Source organism: Eptatretus burgeri, chromosome 12 (assembly GCF_056783735.1).
Source record: "Eptatretus burgeri isolate ZD-2024b chromosome 12, Ebu_testis_v1, whole genome shotgun sequence".
NCBI classification, from domain to species: Eukaryota; Metazoa; Chordata; class Myxini; order Myxiniformes; family Myxinidae; genus Eptatretus; species Eptatretus burgeri.
The window spans coordinates 27,596,635-27,619,756 of NC_140972.1; the positions used below are offsets into that span (position 1 = coordinate 27,596,635).

A 23,122-nucleotide genomic window follows, 5' to 3' on the forward strand; every position below is an offset into this window, starting at 1 on the left:
AAGTGCTGACACATTGGACAAATGAGCAATTCCATATGGTATAGTTGTCCTAATCACAAATGGGGAATTGTTTCTGCAATGGGAAAACACCAACGTAAACTTACATATAAGAAGAGTCAGGGCTTTCCAATATGAGAACATGTCAAATCTGTCAGACTTCTTTCTGGTTGTTGCATGTGTGTTGCTCGTTCGTGAATTCCTCCCCACAGCTCAACAAAGTTAAGTTTCCCGGACCAGATACGTTGTGCTTTACCGTTTTATTGTCATTCCCGTGTTGCTGCTCATGTTTGCGTCAAATTTTCTGTGACAAACTAGATGTAATTGTGTTGAATTGTCATATCTGTGTCCCTCGAAAAAGTCTGGCCTACTCGTCGTGCTGCTACCACATGCTTTTTGACCACATGCTTCGTTTTTCGCTCCTTTTCTCCCAGGGATTATTATTTCTGATCCCTCATCTTAATCCTTTTCCCCTCCTCACTCGAAAAATATATAAACAACAAAAAAACTCTTCTTCACTCCTTACCCCCCCCCCCAAAAAAAAAAAGAAAAAAAAAGAAAACAATAACAACATGAAAGAAGACACAACTCAATCTGCCGTGCACAGTTCTGCCTTCATTGTCTATCCTCTCTCTCTCCTTTTCAATATCCCCAAACAGAATACGCACTGAATAAAACGTTTCTTCCTTTAAAAGTTCTAAACAACTTTTCTTCTTCTTCTTCATCAACAAAAATCTCCTCCCCTTCTTTTTTCAAAAGGTCGTTAAGTCTGTTAAGTCTTAAGTCTGTCGCTGTATATCTTTATGTTTGTGAATCCTGCGAAGTTCATTGTGAATCGGTTGTGTGCACATGACAATCAATTCCACTTCACGTCCATTCATGGTGTCAAACCCCTCCATGTCAGTACCCTGCACCCCATCTGCTCCCCCCTTGTCCCACCCACTTTCAGCTCCCCCCCCCACCCTGCTCCACCCTGCACAATCTCAGCTCCCCCCTCCCAGCACGAAGTGTTCACTCTCAGAAGAGCCAGAAAACAACATCTATCCAATCTCAAGACTGAACTTTCAAACTAGTCTCCCTCGTCTAAAACCTGATGGCTCCCTGTTATGTCTGTTTCTGGTGTATGCTCGCCCTCCATCCCTTCCCTCATGTTAAATGGCATCACAGCTGACTCCGCTCGTGAGAAGGCCGAATGCCTCAATTCTGTGTTTGCTTCCAAATCTTGCGTCCCCAATCCCTCACTCTCTGTACCCATCCGACCCAGTCGCACCCAACTGCTCCTCGATCCTGTCTTTTACACCTGAGAAAGTGAAAAACTTTCTGGAAACCCTCAACTCTGAATCTGCAACTGGACCAGACAGCATCAGCTCACTTTTCATAAAAAACTTGCTCGGCTGCTCTCGGACATCCTCTCTCTCTGTCCTTTTCCCCCTATAATTTGCTCCATATTATCTTCCATCTGCTTGAAAATCAGCCAACATCACTGCGTCATATAAAATGGTGGAAAAACTGATCCCCTTAACTGCACACCTATCCAGTTAATCAAGCAAATGCAAAGAGAAATAAAATTTACCTTCCACAAGACTTTTACTTCGGTTTGTTCATCTTGTCTGGAAGACAGAAATTTACGCCAAATGGACAATGGGTGGCGGGGAACTGCAGAAACAGCCAAGAACAAAAGAATGTCAGAGTAAGAAAGTGAAAGGGTGGTGACACAAACATTTTCAGGATCATTTATTTCTCTTTTTCTTATTCTTTAATGACCACAATTATTCCCACGTTCTTCTGCGGTTGGCTGGGGGAAACATGACCCAAATCTTTCACAAACCGGATGGCGAGGCCTTGTTTTGTTTTTGTATTCCTTGTCGAGGCTCGTATGAGAGCGAACACACAACTCACAGCAAGGGGGCATGAGACAAGAGGGGCGGGAGTGGGAAGGACAAAACAGTGGGGAACAGAGACATTAGGAGATTTGTGGAAGGGAGAGGGATGGGGCAGGGAACATGGGGTAAACAAGATGGACACTACAGGCCTGACGCTCGACTAGAGTTAGGGAAGGAATTTGGAAATTGGCCACGGTGCAGGCGGTAGCTCGCCTTCTCTTTGCAAAGGAAGGATGATGAATTTTTAATAATTTGAAATTTTCTTACTGCCTTAAACTTGTTTTCGAATCTCCCCCACCCATCCGACAAGGTCGGAGACGGTAGACATTAAAATGAGCTTCACGTTTCAATTATCCGACCGTGTCCGACCGACCGATTGTCTGTCCATGTACTTTTGTGTACGCGATATTTCAAAAACCGTTCGCCATTTAGCTTTTATATTGCAGATATCTTCTCATGACATTTTTCAATCTCATGAGACAATGGCAATTCTTTCGACCTCATGAGACAATAACTATGTTGCCTCAGCAACCATCTCGCTACCTTGGCAACCATCTCGGTACCTTGGCTAATGCACACGATATTTCAAAAACCGATGAACATTTAGCTTTCATATTGCTGATATCGATTCCTCATGACATTAGATCAACCTAATTAGATAATTGGCTGAATTCTGTTGCCATGGAAACCATCTCGGTAGCGTGGCTTGTGTCGGCGATATTTCAAAAAACCGTTCAAGATTTAACTTTAATATTACACAGATTTCTTCCTCATACCACCCAAAAAGCAAGGGACCTAGAGTATGAGCTCCTCGTTTCAAATTATCCTTCCCTGGAACCATATCCTTGTCAATCCAATGTCGTCTCGTCCTTCAAGGTAGCATTTCACGTTAAACCCCACAACGATTTGTACTCTTTTTATTCCCTTTAACCGAGTTGGTTTGTATGTTTGTTCATCTCTTGTTAACCAATTGCACTATGTCATCACTTCATACTCAATTAAGGTCCTCTCTGAACCTTAATATTTGTTACTGAAGTCTGCATTTGGGGATATTTTGTGAACAACATATGTCCAGAGATATGATATTGCACAGAAATTAATGTTTTACCTTTCCTGAGAAAAGATACATTGAAATGATCATGGGATAGCTCGAAGAGAGCGTAAATGTCTCTGAGCTATCTTGTCTGGGTTTTATTCCTGGTCTGACTATAAACTGGTCATCCTGGTGGTTTGAAGGCAGGGTGGTGCATCAAATGGTACACCACCTTCTTCATAGAGGATGTTAGGCGAGCTATTCCAGCTGTTACTGTTCACTTGTGGACATCTTCGACGTCTTAGAATTTGACCTGGGAACCAGCATGTGTAGACTTATTATATTCAAAATGAATAGGTGTATGCATTGCGGGTACCCTGGCCAAACTGTAAATTCATACCATTGACAAACTCAGCAACGATGCAACCAGAAGACCGAATTTGTAATTTAATTCAACCTCATGGTTCCGTACCTCATCGATCACGGTTCTGGGTTTGGAGCGATGAGAGGTCTCCTTTGGGGCTCCCTGCTGACATTCTCAAAGTTAAGTTTCCGGTCGTTATTTGTCCTGTTTTAACTGTTTAATTTTTCTCACCTACATGTTACTGTGTGTTCCAAGTTCGGTTTTGTTTCAAAAATCGTGCTATTTTGTGAGTTTTTTGTCGACGTTCTTACCGGGTGTTTGAGGCCTAGGCCTTGGCCTAGGCTTGAGGCCTACCGGTTCCCTTCGGTGTTCGATCAGTTTTTTTTGTCGTTGTTTTGTTTTTTCCTCCCCATTACCTTCAATTTCTATCCTCCCCATTACCTTCAATTTTCATCCTCCACACTTTCCTAACGTCCCCCATTCTCCCAACTAATCTCTATTTCTTATCTCAAAAAAATATAAAAAAATACCCAACAACAACAACACGCCAACCTTCTCCCGATTCTGCTTATTCTTCTTCCTCTTATCTTCCTCCTCATCTTCTTCCTCGATTTTTTTCAACAACACTTCCATGACCTAATCTGTTGAAAACTCTCTCAAACATTAATAAAAACAACAAAAACGATCTTATAATGCTTCATCTTCTTCTTTCACACGTGTGGTACTCTTTACTGTTTCACAATGCACGACTCTTCTGCTATTTTAACAGACTGCTCTCATTTCGACCTCTCCTTCATTCCTTGCCTAAAAAATCCAACTATTACAGCGCTTCTTCTCTCCATTCTCTGAATTCGCCTTAATTGCATCCATCAAGAATTGTGTTAAATCGCATCTCTGACCTAAAACTTTTAAAAACCACAGTTTGCGATGGATGTTCGCTTTCCATCAACCATTCTTTTTTTCCAACTTCAGTGCCGACTCATCCCCCTCACCCGTCACTCTCACTCTCAAAGCAACCATCCCACTCTTCTCCCTCCAAGCCTCCCTCTCACCTCTCTCAAAAATTCCCCCCTCACCTTTGTCCCACCTTTCATCCCCCTCACTCATCCTTCTCAAAGTTCCCCCCCTCTCATCCACCAAGCTGCCTCCCTCCACTGCCCTCTCACCTCCATCTCTTCACTCCACCTTCTCAAATCCTCAACTGCCTTCTTCCTTGTCTCTTGTCCCCCCTCTCCCCCAGCACCACAGAGCCCTTTCTCCTCCTCATTCGGCCCCCTCCCTAACTATTCTGCAATTCCCCACACTCTTTCAACAACCCTCTTACCTCCCCCCTCGTCCCTTGTCCAACCCTCCCCCTTCCCCACCCCCTGCACCCAAAGCCTCCTCCCCCACCTCTTCATTAAAAGTGTGGACCTCAAATATCCGGGGCCTTCGCTCAAACCTTTCAGATCTTTCCATACAGGTTGCCACTGACAAACCAGACATAATCTGCCTAACAGAAACTTTCCTCTCCCAAGACATGTCTGACCCCCAAGTATCTCTCCCTGGTTACTTCCTCCTCTGGTATGACAGACCTGAGCCTCGTCCTGGTGGAGGAGTTGCTCTCTTCATCAAAGACTCCATTCCTCACTCTCCATGCACTGCGCTCACTCCGCCACACCCCCAGGGATACCTCTGGCTACGGCTTCCCCTCCACTCCCACCTCATGTTTATATGTGTACTGTACCGTCCACCGAACAGTGATGACTCCATCTACACCTCACTATCCGAAAACATGGACCATCTTCTATCTTCTCATCCAAACTCTCTCTTCCTCTTATGCGGTGACTTCAATTGTCATCACGCCAGTTGGCAAGGTGTGGGTACCTCTCTCACCTGTCATGGCACCTCAGCAAAAGCTTTCTGCGACTCATTGGGACTGACTCAATCGGTCAACTTCCCGACCCGGATCTCAACCAATGGTACTCCATCTCTTCTGGATCTGATTTTGACAAATTTCCCTGACAATATCTGCTGCTCTTCTTCCGCTCCATTCGGTTCTTCTGACCACGTCCTTGTCAAAGTGGACATCTCTCTGGCTGTTATCAGAGAACCACCTCACCGCCGTCGAGTCTGGCATTTCACTCAAGCTGACTGGCAGGGTCTCCTAGCAGCCATCAAACTTACAGACTGGTCTCCTATCACTGCTTTCTCAAACATCAACTCATCCTGGGAATTCTTTCAAAGAAACTTGCTCTCCCTCATGCACAAATTTATCCCCTCTCATGTTCAGTTGTCCTACCCTTCCTCCCGCCCTTGGTTTACTGAAGCTTGTGGTGAGGTTGTTGTCCTGAAACAATTTGCCTTTGCCTCATGGAAAGCAAACCAAACTGAGGGCAATCTCAGTTCCTTCCACAAAGCTCGGAACAAGTGTGTATCTACCCTCAGGAGAGCCATAAAACAACATCTTTCTCATCTCAAGTCTGAACTCTCAAAACTCTCTCCCTCCTCAAAATCCTGGTGTTGTCTAATCAAATCTGTTTCTGGTGTATGTTCCCCCTCCATCCCCCCTTACCTCAAATGGCCGCACTGCTGATACCGCACGTGATAAAGCTGAATGTCTGAACTCGGTGTTTGCAGCTAAATCTTGTGTCCAAAACCCATCACTTTCTCTACCCACCTTACCCAGTCGCACCCAACTGTCCCTGGACTCTGTGTCCTTTTCTCCTGACAAGGTGGAGAGCTTGCTTTCAAACCTCGACTCAGATTCTGCAACCGGTCCAGACGGCATCAGCCCACGTGCCCTCAAAGCCTGCTCTTCTGCTCTTGCTCACGCTCTCTCTGTTATATTCACCCTCTCATTTGCTCAAGGTCATCTGCCATCTGCTTGGAAATCTGCCAACATCACTGCCCTGCATAAAAAAGGTGCAAAAACAGATCCCTGTAACTACAGACCAATCAGCCTTCGACCAATCATCAGCAAGGTTATGGAATCCATCATCGCTTCAGACATGAAATCCTTCCGCTTCTCCAATGGCTTGATTTCCGATCATCAATTTGGTTTCAGATCAGGTCACTCGACTCTGGATATGCTGCCTCTGCTCTCCCATCAATGGATGGAGGTCCTCAATGCCAGACAGGAAATCCGAGCCATATCCCTGGACATATCACGTGCTTTTGACACAGTCTGGCACCCTGCCCTACTCACCAAACTCTCTTCCCATGGTATCCAAGGCCATCTCCACTCATGGCTCGCAGACTTCCTCTCCTGTCGCAGTCACCGTGTGGCCCTAAATGGAGTTCTTTCATCCCCTCTTCCTGTGCAGGCTGGAGTTCCTCAAGGTAGCGTTCTGGCCCTGTTCTTTTTCTGGTTTTCATCAATGATCTCTCCGACTCTCTGGAAAATCCTCTATACCTCTTTGCCGATGACTCCACCTTCTGCTCTACCATCTGTCATCCCTCAGACCGGCAAGCAGCAGCTTCTTCGCTCACTGCAGATCTGGATAAAATCACAAACTGGTCCAACACGTGGAACATGTCTTTCAATCCCGACAAATCTCACACACTCACTATGTCTCTTCGAAAGGACCGTTAAGAAAACCCCCCCATTCACTTTCTCAACAATCCTCTGGAAGAAGTCTTTTCTTTCAAGCTTCTGGGTCTCACTATCTGCCATGACCTTTCCTGGGAAAGTCACATTTCCAAGCTCACCTCAAAAGCCTGTCGCTGACTGGGAATCCTCCGTCGTGCAAAGTCCTTCCTCGGCCCTCTTGAGCTCCTGACCACTGACAAAGCTTTTGTCCGTAGCCTGATAGAGTACTGCTCTCCCCTCTGGGCTGGTGCTCCTGCCTCCCACCTTTCTTGGCTTTACGCTGTCAAAACCAGGGCATTTAGAATCATCGGCATCTCCCGCAATGAAGCTGAGTCTTTGGGCCTCTCACTCAATCACCGCAGGTTGGTCGGTGGTCTTTCTGTCTTCTACCGACTCCTCTCCAGCCTTGCCCCCCTGCTCTCTCTACGATTTGTCCCCACCACATTTCCACAGGGCGCTCAAGGTCCGCCAACAACCCCCTTCTGGTAAAACTACCAAAATCACGAATCACTGCTCACCTTCACTCTTTCATTCCTCTTTTTTCCCACCTTTGGAATAAACTCCCTCACTCTATTCTTTCACATTATTCCTTCCAGGCTTTCAAAACAGCTGTTCACCACCACCTCTTATCATCCCCCATCCAAATCCTCGATCTTTTCTACCCCGATAATCCACCCAAGCCCACTTCCTTCAATTCCCCTGCTTTCCTTCCTGAAAGTCCCTGTAATGTCCATCTTCTCTTCCCCATGTTCCCCGTCCCATCCCCATCCCTCTCCCTTCCACAGATCACCTAATATGTCTGTTCCCCACTGTTTTGTCCTTCCCATTCCCTCCCCTGTTGTCTCATGCCCCCTTGCTGTGCGTTGTGTGTTTGCTCTCTTACGAGCCTCGACAAGGTATACAAAAAAAAAAAAAATTCCAGACAAATATGCATTGTTGAAACGGATAGACTATATCCTGCATGCAAAACAAATTCTGGAATTCCACAGAGGTCTCAAATTTAAGAAAGTGACTTAAGGATCTCGTCACGTGCAAACAGGTTGAATAAATACAGGTGCAAATCAGTTTCCCTTTTTGTTTGGTTTTTCACCCACTCGCAAGCTGTTGTCTGCAGATTACAACTCCATCACTGCTTCCTTATGCTTGGTGTTGGCTTAATGGTTGGGGTGGTGGGCTTGGGATCCTCGGATCCTGAGTTCAAATCCCACACCACCCTTGAATTAATACCGGGTGGGGTTGACTCTGCCTGTCATCCTTCCGAAGTCGGCAAAATGAGTGTCAGCTTGCTGGTAACCAATGTCGGAGTGGCGACCCATCCAGGATTGTGTCCAATAGCCAAGGAGACCGCTCAGGCTGCACCAATGCTCTGTCCAGGGTATGGTCCCGATGGACGGACTGCTTCCTTAATAGGCTCAATTATTGCCACCTTCTTGTGGGGTCGGACACGGATCGTTTTGGCTGGCCAGGCACGATGTTTGACTGTAACTGACATTCATTTACGCTTCGCCGTTTCTTCCACATTCGCCTCGAAGCTGTCTTGCCTGGGTTCGAATCCCGACCCAGCTATAAACTATCGTCCTGGTGCTGCACAGGCAGGGCAATTCATTAATGGGTGTGCCATCCCTCCGATGGATGTTAAACGGGCCTCCCATCCGTCAGCATTCGTTGGTGGATGTTAAACATCCCACGTTGTCCTTCACGAAGAGTCGGCGAGCCTTCACCGGCATCATGAACAAATTCCAAATTCCTGCCCTTGAACCAGCAGAGGGGACTCCATCAACGCACAGCCGTGCCCTCAGCCAATGAGTGTGAAGTAGTGGGGTGAAGTCAGGCCAGCTGTCCAGCCAATGAGTTTAAAGTAGTGGGGTGAAGTCAGGCCAGCTGTCCAGCCAATGAGTGTGAAGTAGTGGGGTGAAGTCAGGCCAGCTGTCCAGCCAATGAGTTTGAAGTAGTGGGGTGAAGTCAGGCCAGCTGTCCAGCCAATGATTGTAAAGTAGTGGGGTGAAGTCAGGCCAGCTGTCCAGCCAATGAGTGTAAAGTAGTCAGGTTAAGTCAGGCCAGCTGTCCAGCCAATGAGTGTAAAGTAGTCGGGTTAAGTCAGTCCAGCTGTCCAGCCAATGGGTGTAAAGTATTGAGGTGAAGTCAGTCCAGCTGTCCAGCCAATGAGTGTAAAGTAGTGAGGTGAAGTCAGTCCAGCTGTCCAGGCAATGAGTGTAAAGTAGTGAGGTGAAGTCAGTCCAGCTGTCCAGCCAATGAGTGTAAAGTAGTAGGGTGAAGTCAGTCCAGCTGTCCAGCCAATGAGTGTAAAGTATTGAGGTGAAGTCAGTCCAGCTGTCCAGGCAATGAGTGTAAAGTATTGAGGTGAAGTCAGTCCAGCTGTCCAGCCAATGAGTGTAAAGTAGTGAGGTGAAGTCAGTCCAGCTGTCCAGGCAATGAGTGTAAAGTAGTGAGGTGAAGTCAGTCCAGCTGTCCAGCCAATGAGTGTAAAGTAGTAGGGTGAAGTCAGTCCAGCTGTCCAGCCAATGAGTGTAAAGTATTGAGGTGAAGTCAGTCCAGCTGTCCAGGCAATGAGTGTAAAGTAGTGAGGTGAAGTCAGTCCAGCTGTCCAGCCAATGAGTGTAAAGTAGTAGGGTGAAGTCAGTCCAGCTGTCCAGCCAATGGATGTAAAGTATTGAGGTGAAGTCAGTCCAGCTGTCCAGGCAATGAGTGTAAAGTAGTGAGGTGAAGTCAGTCCAGCTGTCCAGCCAATGAGTGTAAAGTAGTGGGGTGAAGTCAGGCCAGCTGTCCAGCCAATGGGTGTAAAGTAGTGGAGTAGAGTCAGGCCAGCTGTCCAGCCAATGGGTGTAAAGTAGTGGAGTAGAGTCAGGCCAGCTGTCCAGCCAATGGGTGTAAAGTAGTGGGGTGAACTCAGGCCAGCTGTCCAGCCAATGAGTGTAAAGTAGTGGGGTGAAGTCAGGCCAGCTGTCCAGCCAATGGGTGTAAAGTAGTGGGGTGAAGTCAGGCCAGCTGTCCAGCCAATGAGTGTAAAGTAGTGGGGTGAAGTCAGGCCAGCTGTCCAGCCAATGAGTGTAAAGTAGTGGGGTGAAGTCAGGCCAGCTGTCCAGCCAATGAGTGTAAAGTAGTAGGGTGAAGTCAGGCCAGCTGTCCAGCCAATGAGTGTAAAGTAGTGGGGTGAAGTCAAGCCAGCTGTCCAGCCAATGAGTGTAAAGTAGTGGGGTGAAGTCAGGCCAGCTGAAAACTGACCCATGTCTAGTACGTGATAAAAGGACATAACTCTGTGGAAAAGTGAAGAAACGTCCTGAAACTTGAATTTCTTCTGTAACTTATCATAGTAAAGCCATGTACCAAGTTTCAATTGAATATGTAAAAGGATATGGGGGAGGGGGGAGTGGAAAAGTCTGAAAAACCACAGGTGGGACAGACGGACGGACGGACAGATGGAGAGCAAGCCTATAGTCCCCTCCGGTGAAACCCGTAGGGGACTAACAAGAGCGAGAGGTGCTTTAAAATACGTGTCCCTAATCGATGTGATATTTTCTATGTCCAAAAAGGGTAAAACTCTGTGAAAAATGAACGAAATACTCTGAAAGTCCAACATGTTCTGTAACTTATCATCGTAAAGCCATGCACCAAGTTTCAGTTGAATATGTTAAAGGGTGTGGGGGGGGGGAGTCTGAAAAACCGCAAGTGGGATGGACGGACGGACGAACGGACAGATAGACAGACAGACAGATGGAGAGCAAACTTATAGTCCCCTCTGGTGAAACTGGTAGGGGATGAATAAGAAGAAGCACCATTTCAAATTCATAGCATTGCCAAGGAAGGTTTTCCTTGGCTAGGGGGCACAACCCTGGACAGGTCACCACTCCAACACAGGATACTCAAATGGATCATTCTTCCCATTAAGCTAGTTTTTATTTTGCCAACCTCAGAAGGATGACAGGCTGAGTCCACCCACTGAGTGTTATTTGAACAGCATGAAAGGGGCTCAAACTGACGACCCTAAGATGTTAGGCCAACCACTTTAACTACACTGTAAAGCCAACACCAGGCAATTTTTGCAAAGGATCTATAACGTCAATCAACTAATGCTGTCAGATGGGACACCTTACTTAAGGTCCATCTGAGGGAGGGCACACTTTTTGGTGCACAGGAAAGGGAGAAAAACACAGGAACAAGAAAAATAAAAGGAATGTAAAATCAAGGTCGTAGAACATATCTCACCATCTTCCTGTGTCCTCCCAGTAACCCATTCACTCTCGCACAAATATTTCTGCTCGTTAATCGTGTTTCCACAACACATCAGACGTAGTTGATAATCTTGATCAGCGTCAAGCCCAAGGACAACATCAGGTTTTTTTCCAGACACAGTAATGGTCTACAAGGACAACATCCGTGGGAAGTAAATTTTTGCAGGCTCTGTTCAAAAAGCATTAATTCGGCACAGTAGGTTTGTTTGTTTTTCACACAAAGTCGAGGCTCATGGAAGAGCTAGCATACTGAACATATCCACACAGAACAGACAAAAATAGGATGCAAAACACACATGCATGAAGAAGGAAACTCCAAGAAGGAAAAAACAGGAAAATTATGAGGGATTTGGGTGGGGTTAACGAGGGTAGAAAATCATAGAATTGAATTAGGAACGATCTGAGATGGTGGTGAACAGCTGTCTTGAAGACCTGGAGGGAAGAATGAGGTTGAAGAGGTTGTGGAAGTTGATTCTACAGATGGCAAAATGAGGAACAAATGAGTGGAGGTGAGCAGTGATCCTGGATTTAGTTGGTTTCACCAGAAGGGAGTTGATGGTGGAGCGTGTGAGCCCTGACGAAACCTGGAGGGGAAGTGGGGAACTTTGCGGGGGGGGGGGACCACAGAAAGAGTAGAGGCTGCAAGATCAGACAGGAGGTGGTAGAAGTCAGAGAGACCACCGAACTATCTGCTATGGCAAAATGATAGACCCATTGACTCAGCTTCAGCGTGGGAGATTCCAATGATCTTGAAATCCTTGGTTTCCACAGTGTTAAGCTGAGCAAGATGTGAGGCAGGAGCGCCAGCCCAGAGAGGAGAGTAGTACTCCAACAAGCTGCAGATGAAGGCCTTGTAGGTGGATAGGAGTTCAGGAGTGTTAAGGAAGGACTTTGTATGACGTAGGATGTGCAGTTTGTGGCTGGCTTTGGAGGCCAAGTTTCAAATGTGGTTTTCACGAGAAAGACAATGGCTAATAGTGAGACCCAGGAGTTTGAATGACTGAACCTCGTCAAGAGGATTGCAAACAAGGTACTATATGTGGGAGATGGGGGCGGTGGGGGGGGGGGTTTCCAGACGGTCCTTTCATTTGTCACAATTGAAAGACGTATTCCAAATGTTTGATCAGCTTGTGATGTTGTCAAGGTCTGAAAAGAGGGAAAAGGTTGCAGCCTGCCTGTCTGAAGGATGAGGGATGTCACGGCACAGGGTTGAGTCATCAGCAAATGGATAAAGAGGATTTTCCAGAGATCAGGAATCATTGATGAAGATCAGCAATAGGACTGGGCCGAGAACACTGCCTTGGGGCACTCCAGCCTTGGCAGGGAGAGGAGATGAAAGGATTCCGTTGAGTTCCACATTTTAGCCACGAGAGTCGAGGAAGTCAGTAAGCCATGAGAGTAGAGGAAGTCAGTAAGCGTAGATTATGATCAATGGTGAAAGTAATCAAATACAGTTATGTAAAGTTTTTCTTTCCTTCTTTTAAACAATCCAAATATATCACAATAATAAACATCATCTTGACTGAAAGTTGTATCATTAGTAAATTCACCAAAACAATGATTTGATTATGATTCTGTTTATCATAATGTTTTGGTTTTTTATCTTTCATAATATTGTATCCATCAGGAAATGTTTACTTTTTCAGGTCTTATTTGATTTCGAAGGCTCAGTTTGTCCTTTATTATTACAAATAGCAACCCCACCCTCTTTGAGTTTGCTGATTTTGCCAACATGTCAGAAATATCCATGCCACAATGTCATCTTATATTTTGTATTACTAGTGCGGGCCCGTAGGTGCGTGCCCGTAGGTGAGTGCCAGTATGTGCAGCCCTCTCTCGCCCACTCTCTCTCTCTCGCCCCCCCTCTCTCGCCCCCCACTCTCATCCCCCCTCCCTCGCCCCTCTCTCTCTCGCCCCCTCTCTCTCCCCCTCTCTCCCCCTCTCTCGCCCCTCTCTCCCCCTCTCTCCCCCCTCTCTTGCCCCCCTCTCTTGCCCCCTCTCTTGCCCCCCTCTCTTGCCCCCCTCTCTCCTTCCTAGTCTCGCCCTTCCTCTCTCCCCCTCCTCTCTCGCCCCTCTCTCTCGCCCCCACTCTCATCCCCCCTCTCCCGTCCCCCTCTCTCGCAGATATTGGTCGACAGACAAATGGCCGTAACTTGGGAACCGCTCGTCCGATTAATATCAAACCTCGAAAAGGCACATCCGCGGGTCCCCAGCAATATTCCTGGCAAGTTTCAATCAGATTGGACCGTCAATTGTGCAAAAAAATAAATAAATAAAAATAAATAAACAAACATTAATTGTGACATCATTCGTGATGTCATAGCACCATGTCTTGTCATTGGTCAACAGATAAATGGCCGTAACTTTGGAACCACTTATCCGATTAATATCAAACCTTGAAAAGGCACATCCGTGGGTTCCCAGCAATATTCCTGGCAAGTTTCAATCAGATCGGACTGTCAATCGTACAAAAATAAATAAATAAATAAATAAACATTAATTGTGATGTCATTCCTGATGTCATAGGACCGTGTCTTGTCATTGGTTGACAGATAAATGGCTGTAACTTGGGAACCGCTCGTCCGATTGACATCAAACCTCGAAAAGGCACATCTGTGGGGCCCGGCAATATTCCTGGCAAGTTTCAATCAGATCGGACTGGCAGTCGCAGACAAACAGACAGACACACACACACACACACACACATTGCTGGAATTATAGATTGATGCAATATGTTTTTCCTTTTATATCATTTTTAATTATTGCTTTTCCTATGTTTTTTTCACCTCTTATTCCTCTTTTCTTTTCCTATTCTCATCCCTGGTGGCTCCAGATACTGAAAGAATGTAACCTTTTGGCTCTAAAAAACTATACTCAAATTCTTCTTGTTTACTCACCCTATCTTTTACAATTGCTGCCCTTTGATAAACAGGTCAAGGTCAGACAATTTTCCTTTTAATTCCTTGGAAGCTGATGAGTTTCAAATTTTGATGCAAGGCAAATGTGTGGATACTAAGCCACCCACAGAAAATTATGTTCTTGATAACCAAATAGCTCAATCGCTTCATGAAAATCAAGCTGAATTAGTAGATACAATTTTGATCGAAATGACACCGCTCCTAATACAGCCATTCAATATTATACTGAAAATCAATTTGTTGACAAATATAAAACTCATGATAAAAATGTATTTTACATGACACACTTCGACATAAGAAGCATAAACAAAAATTTTGAAAGTTTACGAATGCTTTCAGAAAAAATGAACTTCAATACGTCTATTACCGGTCTCTCTGAAACATGGTTATCAGACAATCTTTGCCCTCTTTTTTTCACTTTCTCATTTAAAATTAGTCACAAATAATTGGAAAACCAGAGGTGGGGGAGATGCTGGTTATATTTCCTCAAGACACAACTTTAAGATACTTGCTGAACTAAGTACTATGACTTCAGTTCTTGATTCAATTTTTATTGACATTATTCATCCAGGTAAAAATGGAATTATCTACAAACCACCAGGCTCCAACAACAATGATTTATTGTATGAATTTCAAACACTCTTATCAAGTCCAATTTTTTTCAGCAAAATTTGTTGTTGTTTTTTAATTGGTGACTTCAACATATATCTCCTAAATATTAATAAAAATGATTTCTCCCAGGATTACTTGGACTGTGCATTTTTCAAATTCATTTATACCCCTTATGGTAAAACAAACAAGGATCACTGAGCAATTGGAAACACTCATAGATAATATATTAACGGACATTTATCCATATCCTGAAGCCAGGATAGTGTTATCTGACATCACAGATCATTTCCTGTCTTTTTGTACATACCTGGTTTTATTCAGTGCCAAAACTCAAAACAAAAAAATCCTTGCATATATTAACGAGAGAAAATATCGTCAGACGAAGAGAAAAATTTAGTTTTATTGACAGGTCCGAGTGTGAAAAGATTGTAATAAATCTTTCTATAAATTTATGCAAATCTTGGATGTATGCTTATGATGAATTTACTTCCACACAAACACTAAAATACTGAAATTATAAGAAAATCCCAAGATCCCCATGGATCTCTAAATCATTACTCAGATCTAAAAACAGGAAAAATTATTTGTACTACAGATATAACCAGAGTTGGTGTCAAAGCCACCCAATGCTCGCCTGTTTATACATTTATCGTTTTTAAAAGACGAGTCTAATAATTAATATTTTTTATAAAGCATTGCAGTGAAGTATAATTATAAAGCAATATATGTATTTGTATATTGTAATCAGTAACAAGAGCGCAAGTGAGCACAATATACGCCCTAACAAGAAGGTATATACAGAATTGTGCTACTACATGGAAAACAGCATCCTGGAAAACAAAAAAGAATAACAACTTGTATTAATGTTAATAAAGAATTTGATGAAATATTTAAAGAAAAGGATTTATTTGAACACATCTACTTGGATGATGAAGAAAAAGAAAATTTCCCTGTTGATCTTTACAATTCATTAAATGATATTTTCCAATAAATAAATGGATGCGAAAGAAAGAGCAAAAAGATTTAAGGTTTATCAAGAGTTGGTTTCAAAAGTTGTAAAACAACAGGAACACATAAAGAAGAAACGCTGACAGAAATTAACGGGTGAAGAAGCATTTGAAAGAAAACAAGAGAAAATTTTTAAACCACTTTTAAAAACTTCCCAAGAAAAAATTATAGATGTTTCCACAGTTCCCACAATAGAATATACTCCTAAAAAACTTCAAATGTTAAAAGATTTAAGCCAAATGACGGAGGAAGAATTAGAGCATATAGGAGAATTAGAATATGATGAAGAAGGATTATTTCAACAACTGGAAGAGATTAATCAACCCCCTGATTATATTGTGAATGCTCTTCAAAACAATGAATATTCAGCGGAATCAAAAACCAAAGCAGGACTCATCCCAACAGAACAACCAGCAATATTTCATCTTGTTCAAGAAAAGGTATTAATATTTAATGATGAATTAAAGTTTTTGAGGTCTGCTCAACCCCCTGTTAAACGAACTCCGAGATTAATGTTTCTTCTCACAAAAGATGGAAGACAAGCTTCAACTGTGAGGGATGAATCAAAGTATTTTGATAAACCATTGGAGATGAAAAATAATGATGATAGAGTATATATTGATCTGCTGGACACTCTTAATTATAGGGTTAGTCATTCTGGTAAAAGTAGGAAGAATGAGAAGGAGAAACACATTATTCAGGCTTTAAGTATCCTTGGTTCAGGTGTTAGTTTTCTTCCAAATGACCCATCACAATTAGTTAATAGACTGTTATTGTTGTTTGGTAGAAAGAAGGCTGGAAATAACATTTGTTTTCATGAAGCATCAGCCATTTTAGACCAGTTGATAAACATGAAAATAATTAATAAATATCAATATAAAGACATTTTATCTCATTAAATAAGATGAGAAGCACAATCCTTAGTTTTAATTTCACAACAAGCGACCACACATCTTCATTCCCATACCCACTACAACTTGACCCAACAAAAGAATATGAGGCATCCTTATTGTCCATGGAAACATATAATACCTTATTTAATATAACTGAGAAAAATGACAAGTTTAGTTATAATCCAGGAAGTGAATACAAAACGATAACAGTCTCACCCGGAGCATATGAGATTTCTCAAATATCTTCCGAAATTGTTCATCTTATGAAAGAACAGGGTGATGAACCAAAAAATATTGTCATAGATATTCAAAAACATACTTCAAAATCTACGATTAAACTTAAAAATTACTACAAGGTTGATTTCACAATTGATAATTCATTTTGAGAGTTATTGGGTTTCTCCTCAAAAAAGACTGAAACTAATGGGACATTTTACAGTGATAATGTCATTCAAATATCCTCAGGGATAAATTCGGTATTAATTCACTGTGATTTGATTGATGGTGCTTATAATGATGGAATAAAAACAAATACAATATTTTCATTCAGCGCATACTCAACCCCAATTGGTTATAAATTCAATATGGAACCCAAAAATCTGGTTTATCTCCCTGTGTCAGGAAAAACCATAAATAGAGTAAATTTTAGGATAACCGACCCAGATAATCGTATGATTTATTTTAATGGAGAAGTTATATCCATCAGAATTCACCTACGTGAAGTTTTTCAAAAAATAAATACAATGGTTATTGTGAGGAAACACGAGTTGGGAAAATATAAAATAATTACAGGGGATGGGATGTTCCTTTCCCCATACTACAAGGGTGAAGGTATGTATCTTGGTAGAGGATACAAAAACCTAAGAGACAAAGGGGTGTCAGACATCTATTTAGAGGAGATGGGCTAATTGATACTCTAATGGGTATCAGTTCAACTATTCTTAAACAGAAAGACCAAATTGGTTCAACTGCTTCTGCTGTGGGAAATGTATCGGGTGCTATAAAGAGTATAAAAGATGCCAAAAAGGAATCTTATCAATTACAAGCAATAAAAGAAATTAAGAAAGGCAAAACTCAGTTGTCTATACCCCAAGAACGACAGAAAATAATTCAAATACTTGGGTTCCATCTCCCAAACCCAAACAAAACAGGTCATATCAAAACAATATATATCCAAGGTTTCAAAAGTTTTAACATCTTTTTTTCCTAAAGAAATACAAGTATGGAAGCAATTGATAGTATATATGATTTGGATGATACCATTGTCATCTCAAACTCCACTGAAAAAGAAGATTACTTCAAGGTAAATGCAATAACTGGAACAGACTGGAATGAAAATGGTACAAAAAGTTTTGAAATAAATAATCAACAAACTTATTTGAATCAATCCGAAAGTTTCTTGTTGTGTAAATTTACATTCACTATGGCTGGGAATAACACAAACGCTACACTTGTCAATAATTTCTTCTGGAAAATGTTTGATAGTGTTCGTTTGTACATTGGAACACAAGAAGTTGAAGCTGTTGATTATGTCTCTGCTGTATCTGAAATGATGAAATTTACACTATATTCAGTCAGTGATAGAATGGGAAAGGGGGCTGTCGAAGGTTTTATTCCTGATGTGTCAACGGGAACAAACACTGACCCTGGATATAGTCAAAGGAAAGGAATGTATAATGATGATACAAAAGCAGTTAATAGTTTTACTGTGGCAGTTCCTCTTAAAGGTATATTGGGATTTTGTGATAATGATAAAGTTCTGTCTGGTCTTAAAATTAGATTTCAACTACAAAGGAATGATAATGAAAATAGATTACTTTTGGTGTTGCTAGTGCTTTTGGTGCCCAGAATAAATTTGTAATTGATGAAATGAGTTGGTATATTAGTAAATATACTCCTAATCTTAAAACAGAAGAGATGCTTAATAGAAGACTTAACTCAAAGAAACTACTCAATGTATCATACTTTAAAAGAAGATGTCAACACGATAAACTAAACTGAACCACTTACACGTGGAATTTGGGTGTTCTGGAAGGAAAGCCACGACATCTGTGGATCATTTTTTAAAAACCAGATGGTGATACTGCTACTGATAAGAATAATGCATTGAGTGATAATGCTAAGGTGAAACAACTTCGTATTTCTCTAGAAGGAACATTTTATCCACGAGATAGATTGGAAATTAATTGGGAAAAAAAATATTTTGCTGAAGCATACAAGTCTTACCAAAAAGTGTGTGAAAGTAATGGAAATACAGAACCTATTTTGGATATGACAGCTTTTAAAAGTTTGTATACAATCTATGCGTTTGACCTGAGTACTGAAAAGGAAACTATAAAGTCAAATCGAGTGGATACTTCCCTATTCATTGAAAGAGGAGAGAGTGAAGAAGTTGATACATATTGTTTGCTTTTGGGAGAAACAATTACAGATTAAGACAGATAATGGTGTTATGATTCGTCTCACATAATGTTTTGTTAAATAAATGAGTGGCAAAGTACCAACTGGGGTATATGTTAATCAAATCAATCTTCATAAACTATCATCTTGTGTTCAAAATCAAAAGCCTTGTAGGATTAACGTTAATTCAATTCAGAGAAAAGGAGCAGTAAGAATTGATGTTTTCCTCACAAGAGAACAGGTTAAAATCTTGAACGATACTGGCTCACTTAAAATTAAAATGACAAAACCAATGTTGAAAATATATTCAATGAGAGAGACGAGTGGGGGATTTCTCCCATTTCTAATTCCTTTATTTGCTGGTTTAAGTGCGGTTGGAGCATTGACGGGTGGTATTTCAACAGCGGTGAAAACTGCCAACGAAAGGAAGGCTCAACTCCGGGCTCAAAAAGAATTGGAAAGACATAACAAAGAGTTGGAGAAACAAATTAGTGGAAGTGGTGTAATTGTAGATTTTGCTGAAAAACTTGAAAGTCTGCCTCATAAAGCGAGATTGTTAGTTGGAGATATGCTTTCTTCTATCGCACAAGCAGGTGTAAAATTAACTAAAAGGGGTAATGGATTATATCTTTCTCATAAATAAATGAGCATTGATGAGTGGTTTGAAGAATTTGGAAAGAATACAACATCAAATTTACAACTTGTCAAATATTGTAAGAAATTAAAAATTCATAATGTGGTTATTTGTATGAGAGATGCATTAACAAACGTGCCTAAACATACAAAGAATATTATTATGAACTTAGAAGATAATAATGGGAAAGGTTCTCATTGGGTTTGGATTTTTAATAGTCAAGACAAATATTATTTTGATAGTTTTGGTCTTCCACCACTTGTTGAAGTCATAAAATTCTTACAGAATGGTGTTTATCAAACATTTCAAGTCCAATAATTTAATTCCAAGTGTTGTGGTCTATTATGTCTATATGTGTTATTTCAACTCAACAAAAATAAAATTTTTAATGACATTATTTTTCATCTAATACAAATGACTTATGTTGGTAAAGATGGTTCAATCTTTGGTGTATCCCAAGAACTGGATATTGATTTATCAAATTATTACACAAAGGCACAGGCTGAATGACATAAATATAATATAACCAAAAATATTAACATGAAAAATGGTTATAAATTAAGAAACTATCCAAGCCCGACTGACGCGAATGACTTGGTGAGATTAAGTGATTTATCACAATATATATCCTTAAATAAAACGGCCGTGTATTCCAAAGATACAGAAGTGTTGATTTTATCTCCAGGTCATACAGAATTCACAGTTCCAATTAAAATACATTTTTATAAAGAAGGGCTTATGGTATAGCAGCAGAGCAAACCTGTTGTGCATTTTGTGATACAAGCACTAAATTTGGCACAAATGTGCATTAATATGTTGCGAACATTTTCAGATATTGGGCCACTTGAAATTCTCTCTTTATGTCCGCCATATTGGATTTCAAAATGGCCGCCACTTGAAATCTACATTTGCTATCATCTCTGGACGTAATGCAGCTATTGACTTGATTCTGGTATCTAAATGTATGTTTTTGGGGGCAAGGAATCCAATGGTACCATTTTCAACTTAATATTATCTATCACAGTCTGTTATATAATTTTATTTGGAAATTATCTCGGCAAATATTGGATTCAACACAATACTTTGAAAAGAATGTCTTAGTTCTGTAAATGTCTTAGGTATAATACTGACATGCTACATGGTCTAGTATTTGAGGCTAGGTGTACTGCTATCTGAGGCTAGGTATATACCGGTACTGAAGATACGTGTACATAAACAGTGTCATGTTAACAAGTTCAGCATTGCCACAAGTACATGTATATTGTTGACTCATCGTCATGTGCAGTCCCCTTCACACACACAGAGGGCTGTGCACTGAAGGGCAGCCTTTTTGCACTTGCAGCGCCTCACACACCATTTCTTGCACTTGCAAGAAACCAGCTCAATGCAGCTGTGAGCTGCCTCAGTTAGCCTGGTCCAGTAAGGTGTGTACTGTCCTTCTCCAGTCCTTGACCAACCCCAGTTGGTTGGTGGAAGGAGCTCTGGTGCTGGCAGTAGTATCTGACTCCACACATGTCCACCTTGATACACTGCCCTCTTGACATGTTCCTCCAGAGCTGCCTTCGTTGGAGGGATGAGCTGCACATTGTTCTTCCTTGCGAAGAGTTTCCTCCTGGCCTTGTCAATGTCTGTGTATTTTCTGGTTCGATCATACAACAGGATCACGAACCTCTCGATGATGTGCATTACATCGTCTGGTATGTCACGAGGTGCAGAGGACAGCAGCAGCAGCGCCTCAGTGAGTTCTGGCAGTACCGTCCAGACTGCCCACGCAGTCTTCTTGCCATGTCTATGAAAACTAGACACAGTGTCCCATCCAATTAGAGCGTGGAACATTGGCAGTGCACGAGCCTTCTCTCGTCCAAATCCAGCTGCTATTTCGTGTGCTGCTAGGTATTGGAAACTCTGGCCTGTTCCGAATGCCAGCCACAGTTTGTCTTCTGGTTGCAACTCCTGTGCCAGGGACACTGCCAGCACCACAACATCAGTGTCTACAGTCCGGATGATTATTGCATGGTGTCCATGCTGGACTGCGTGAGATGCATGCAGCAACATCCGACTGTCAGCTTCTTCATGGTTACATGGGGCGAGTGAGGTCAGATCTGGCAGTAGTGGCTTGCTGAGCACTGCCTCTCCATCAGTAATGACGAGTTGCTTGTCCTCCTGGTCAAACCATTCCATGAGAGCAGCTGAGAGGAACCTGAACAGCTCGGTCTTGTTGCTGTCCACTCGTTGGAAGTTCTGCCAGTTTCCTGGTATGGCTGCGGCAGCCACCACACGTCTCCGCACACCTTGTCCCCGCTTTGCACGTGTACTACCTTTCAGTGAATCAGCAAGGTAAGTATCCCAGACCAGATCCAGGCATGACACTGTTTGCAGCTTCGTGGACATATATGGGATGAAGATCTGTTGTGCATACTCTTCAAAGGTCTTTGATGCAGCCGGCTTCAGCATCTGGACGATGGCTGCTCCATCAAGCACAATACAGGTCGTGACAGGAGTCTCTGTTATATATATATATATATATATATATATATATATATATATATATATATATATATATATATATATATATATATATATATATATATATATATATATATATATATATATATATAATCGAGGGGTTTCCTCTGCCATACCAATGGAGAGGAGGATAATTCCTCTATATCGTAGAGCATTTAGCTTGGCACACTTAGGGAATTAGTTTTGTGAGATTATGCCGGAATTAAATTTTCACCCATACCGGAGGCAAGAAGAGAAATAAAATCACGAGATTCTTTCGTTAAAAAATATTCCCAAATTTATTGAATATTTACAAAACATTTGAATTCCTAAATTCTTACAATATTTACACAGCCAAGATTTAAATATAAATCAGTCTAAACTCTTATTAGGTTGGACAGTACATTTTCCAGACATACCCCGTTCTTTTAATTACAGCCTTCGTGTTAAATTCAGAACATGTCAAAACTGTCAGTGTGGAACACACACTTCACTCAAAATACTTCTTTTTATAAAACATTTCTAATTTAAAGCCTTTTCGTAAGAATTTCAGATAAACCCCAAAAAAGTAAGACCAGGTTGGCTATTAGACAACCTGCCTCTGTCGTGCCCACCAGACAAGTCGTTTTAGCCAGCACACATGTGTATCAGGTAAGCTTGTGCTGAGTACATCATACCTGAACAACTCAGTGAGGCAGAACACAGCAGTGTACACCAGGGTGACCTGGTGCATAAACCAATTAACCTGTCCACTGCAGGGCATATAGAAATGAAGTTATTTTCTGCATATAATAATAATATAAGTTCAGTTCTATATAATAATTTGTTATCACCACTACCACTACCACTACAACTACCACTACTACAAGCTTTGTCTGCAATTTTGTGGACTAACAGACAAACAGACATACAGACAAGCTGGGATCAAAACATTACCTCCTTCCACCATTGAGTGTAGAGGTAAACATCATGGAAATTATATCATGCGCGAGATTTAATTCATGCTTACCCGTGTATTTGCTTCACTGGTTCACAAGGTCTTTTGCATACATGT

The 23,122-nt window shown here is 41.9% G+C and overlaps 1 protein-coding gene and 1 long non-coding RNA gene across 2 annotated transcripts in view; one reads left to right on the forward strand and one right to left on the reverse strand.

The window, feature by feature from the left end:
• LOC147015304 (uncharacterized) overlaps positions 1-23,122 on the forward strand; it is a 97,963-nt gene that overhangs the window by 42,922 nt on the left and 31,919 nt on the right. The gene's annotated exons all lie outside the window — the stretch shown is intronic.
• LOC147015305 (interleukin-12 receptor subunit beta-2-like) overlaps positions 1-23,122 on the reverse strand; it is a 104,259-nt gene that overhangs the window by 38,112 nt on the left and 43,025 nt on the right. Inside the window, exons 7-8 of the mRNA XM_085849926.1 lie at positions 11,073-11,226; positions 1,571-1,653 (exon numbers count right to left, since the gene is read on the reverse strand). Coding sequence (XP_085706052.1) covers positions 1,571-1,653; positions 11,073-11,226 — 237 coding nt within the window. The remainder of the gene's footprint in view (positions 1-1,570; positions 1,654-11,072; positions 11,227-23,122) is intronic.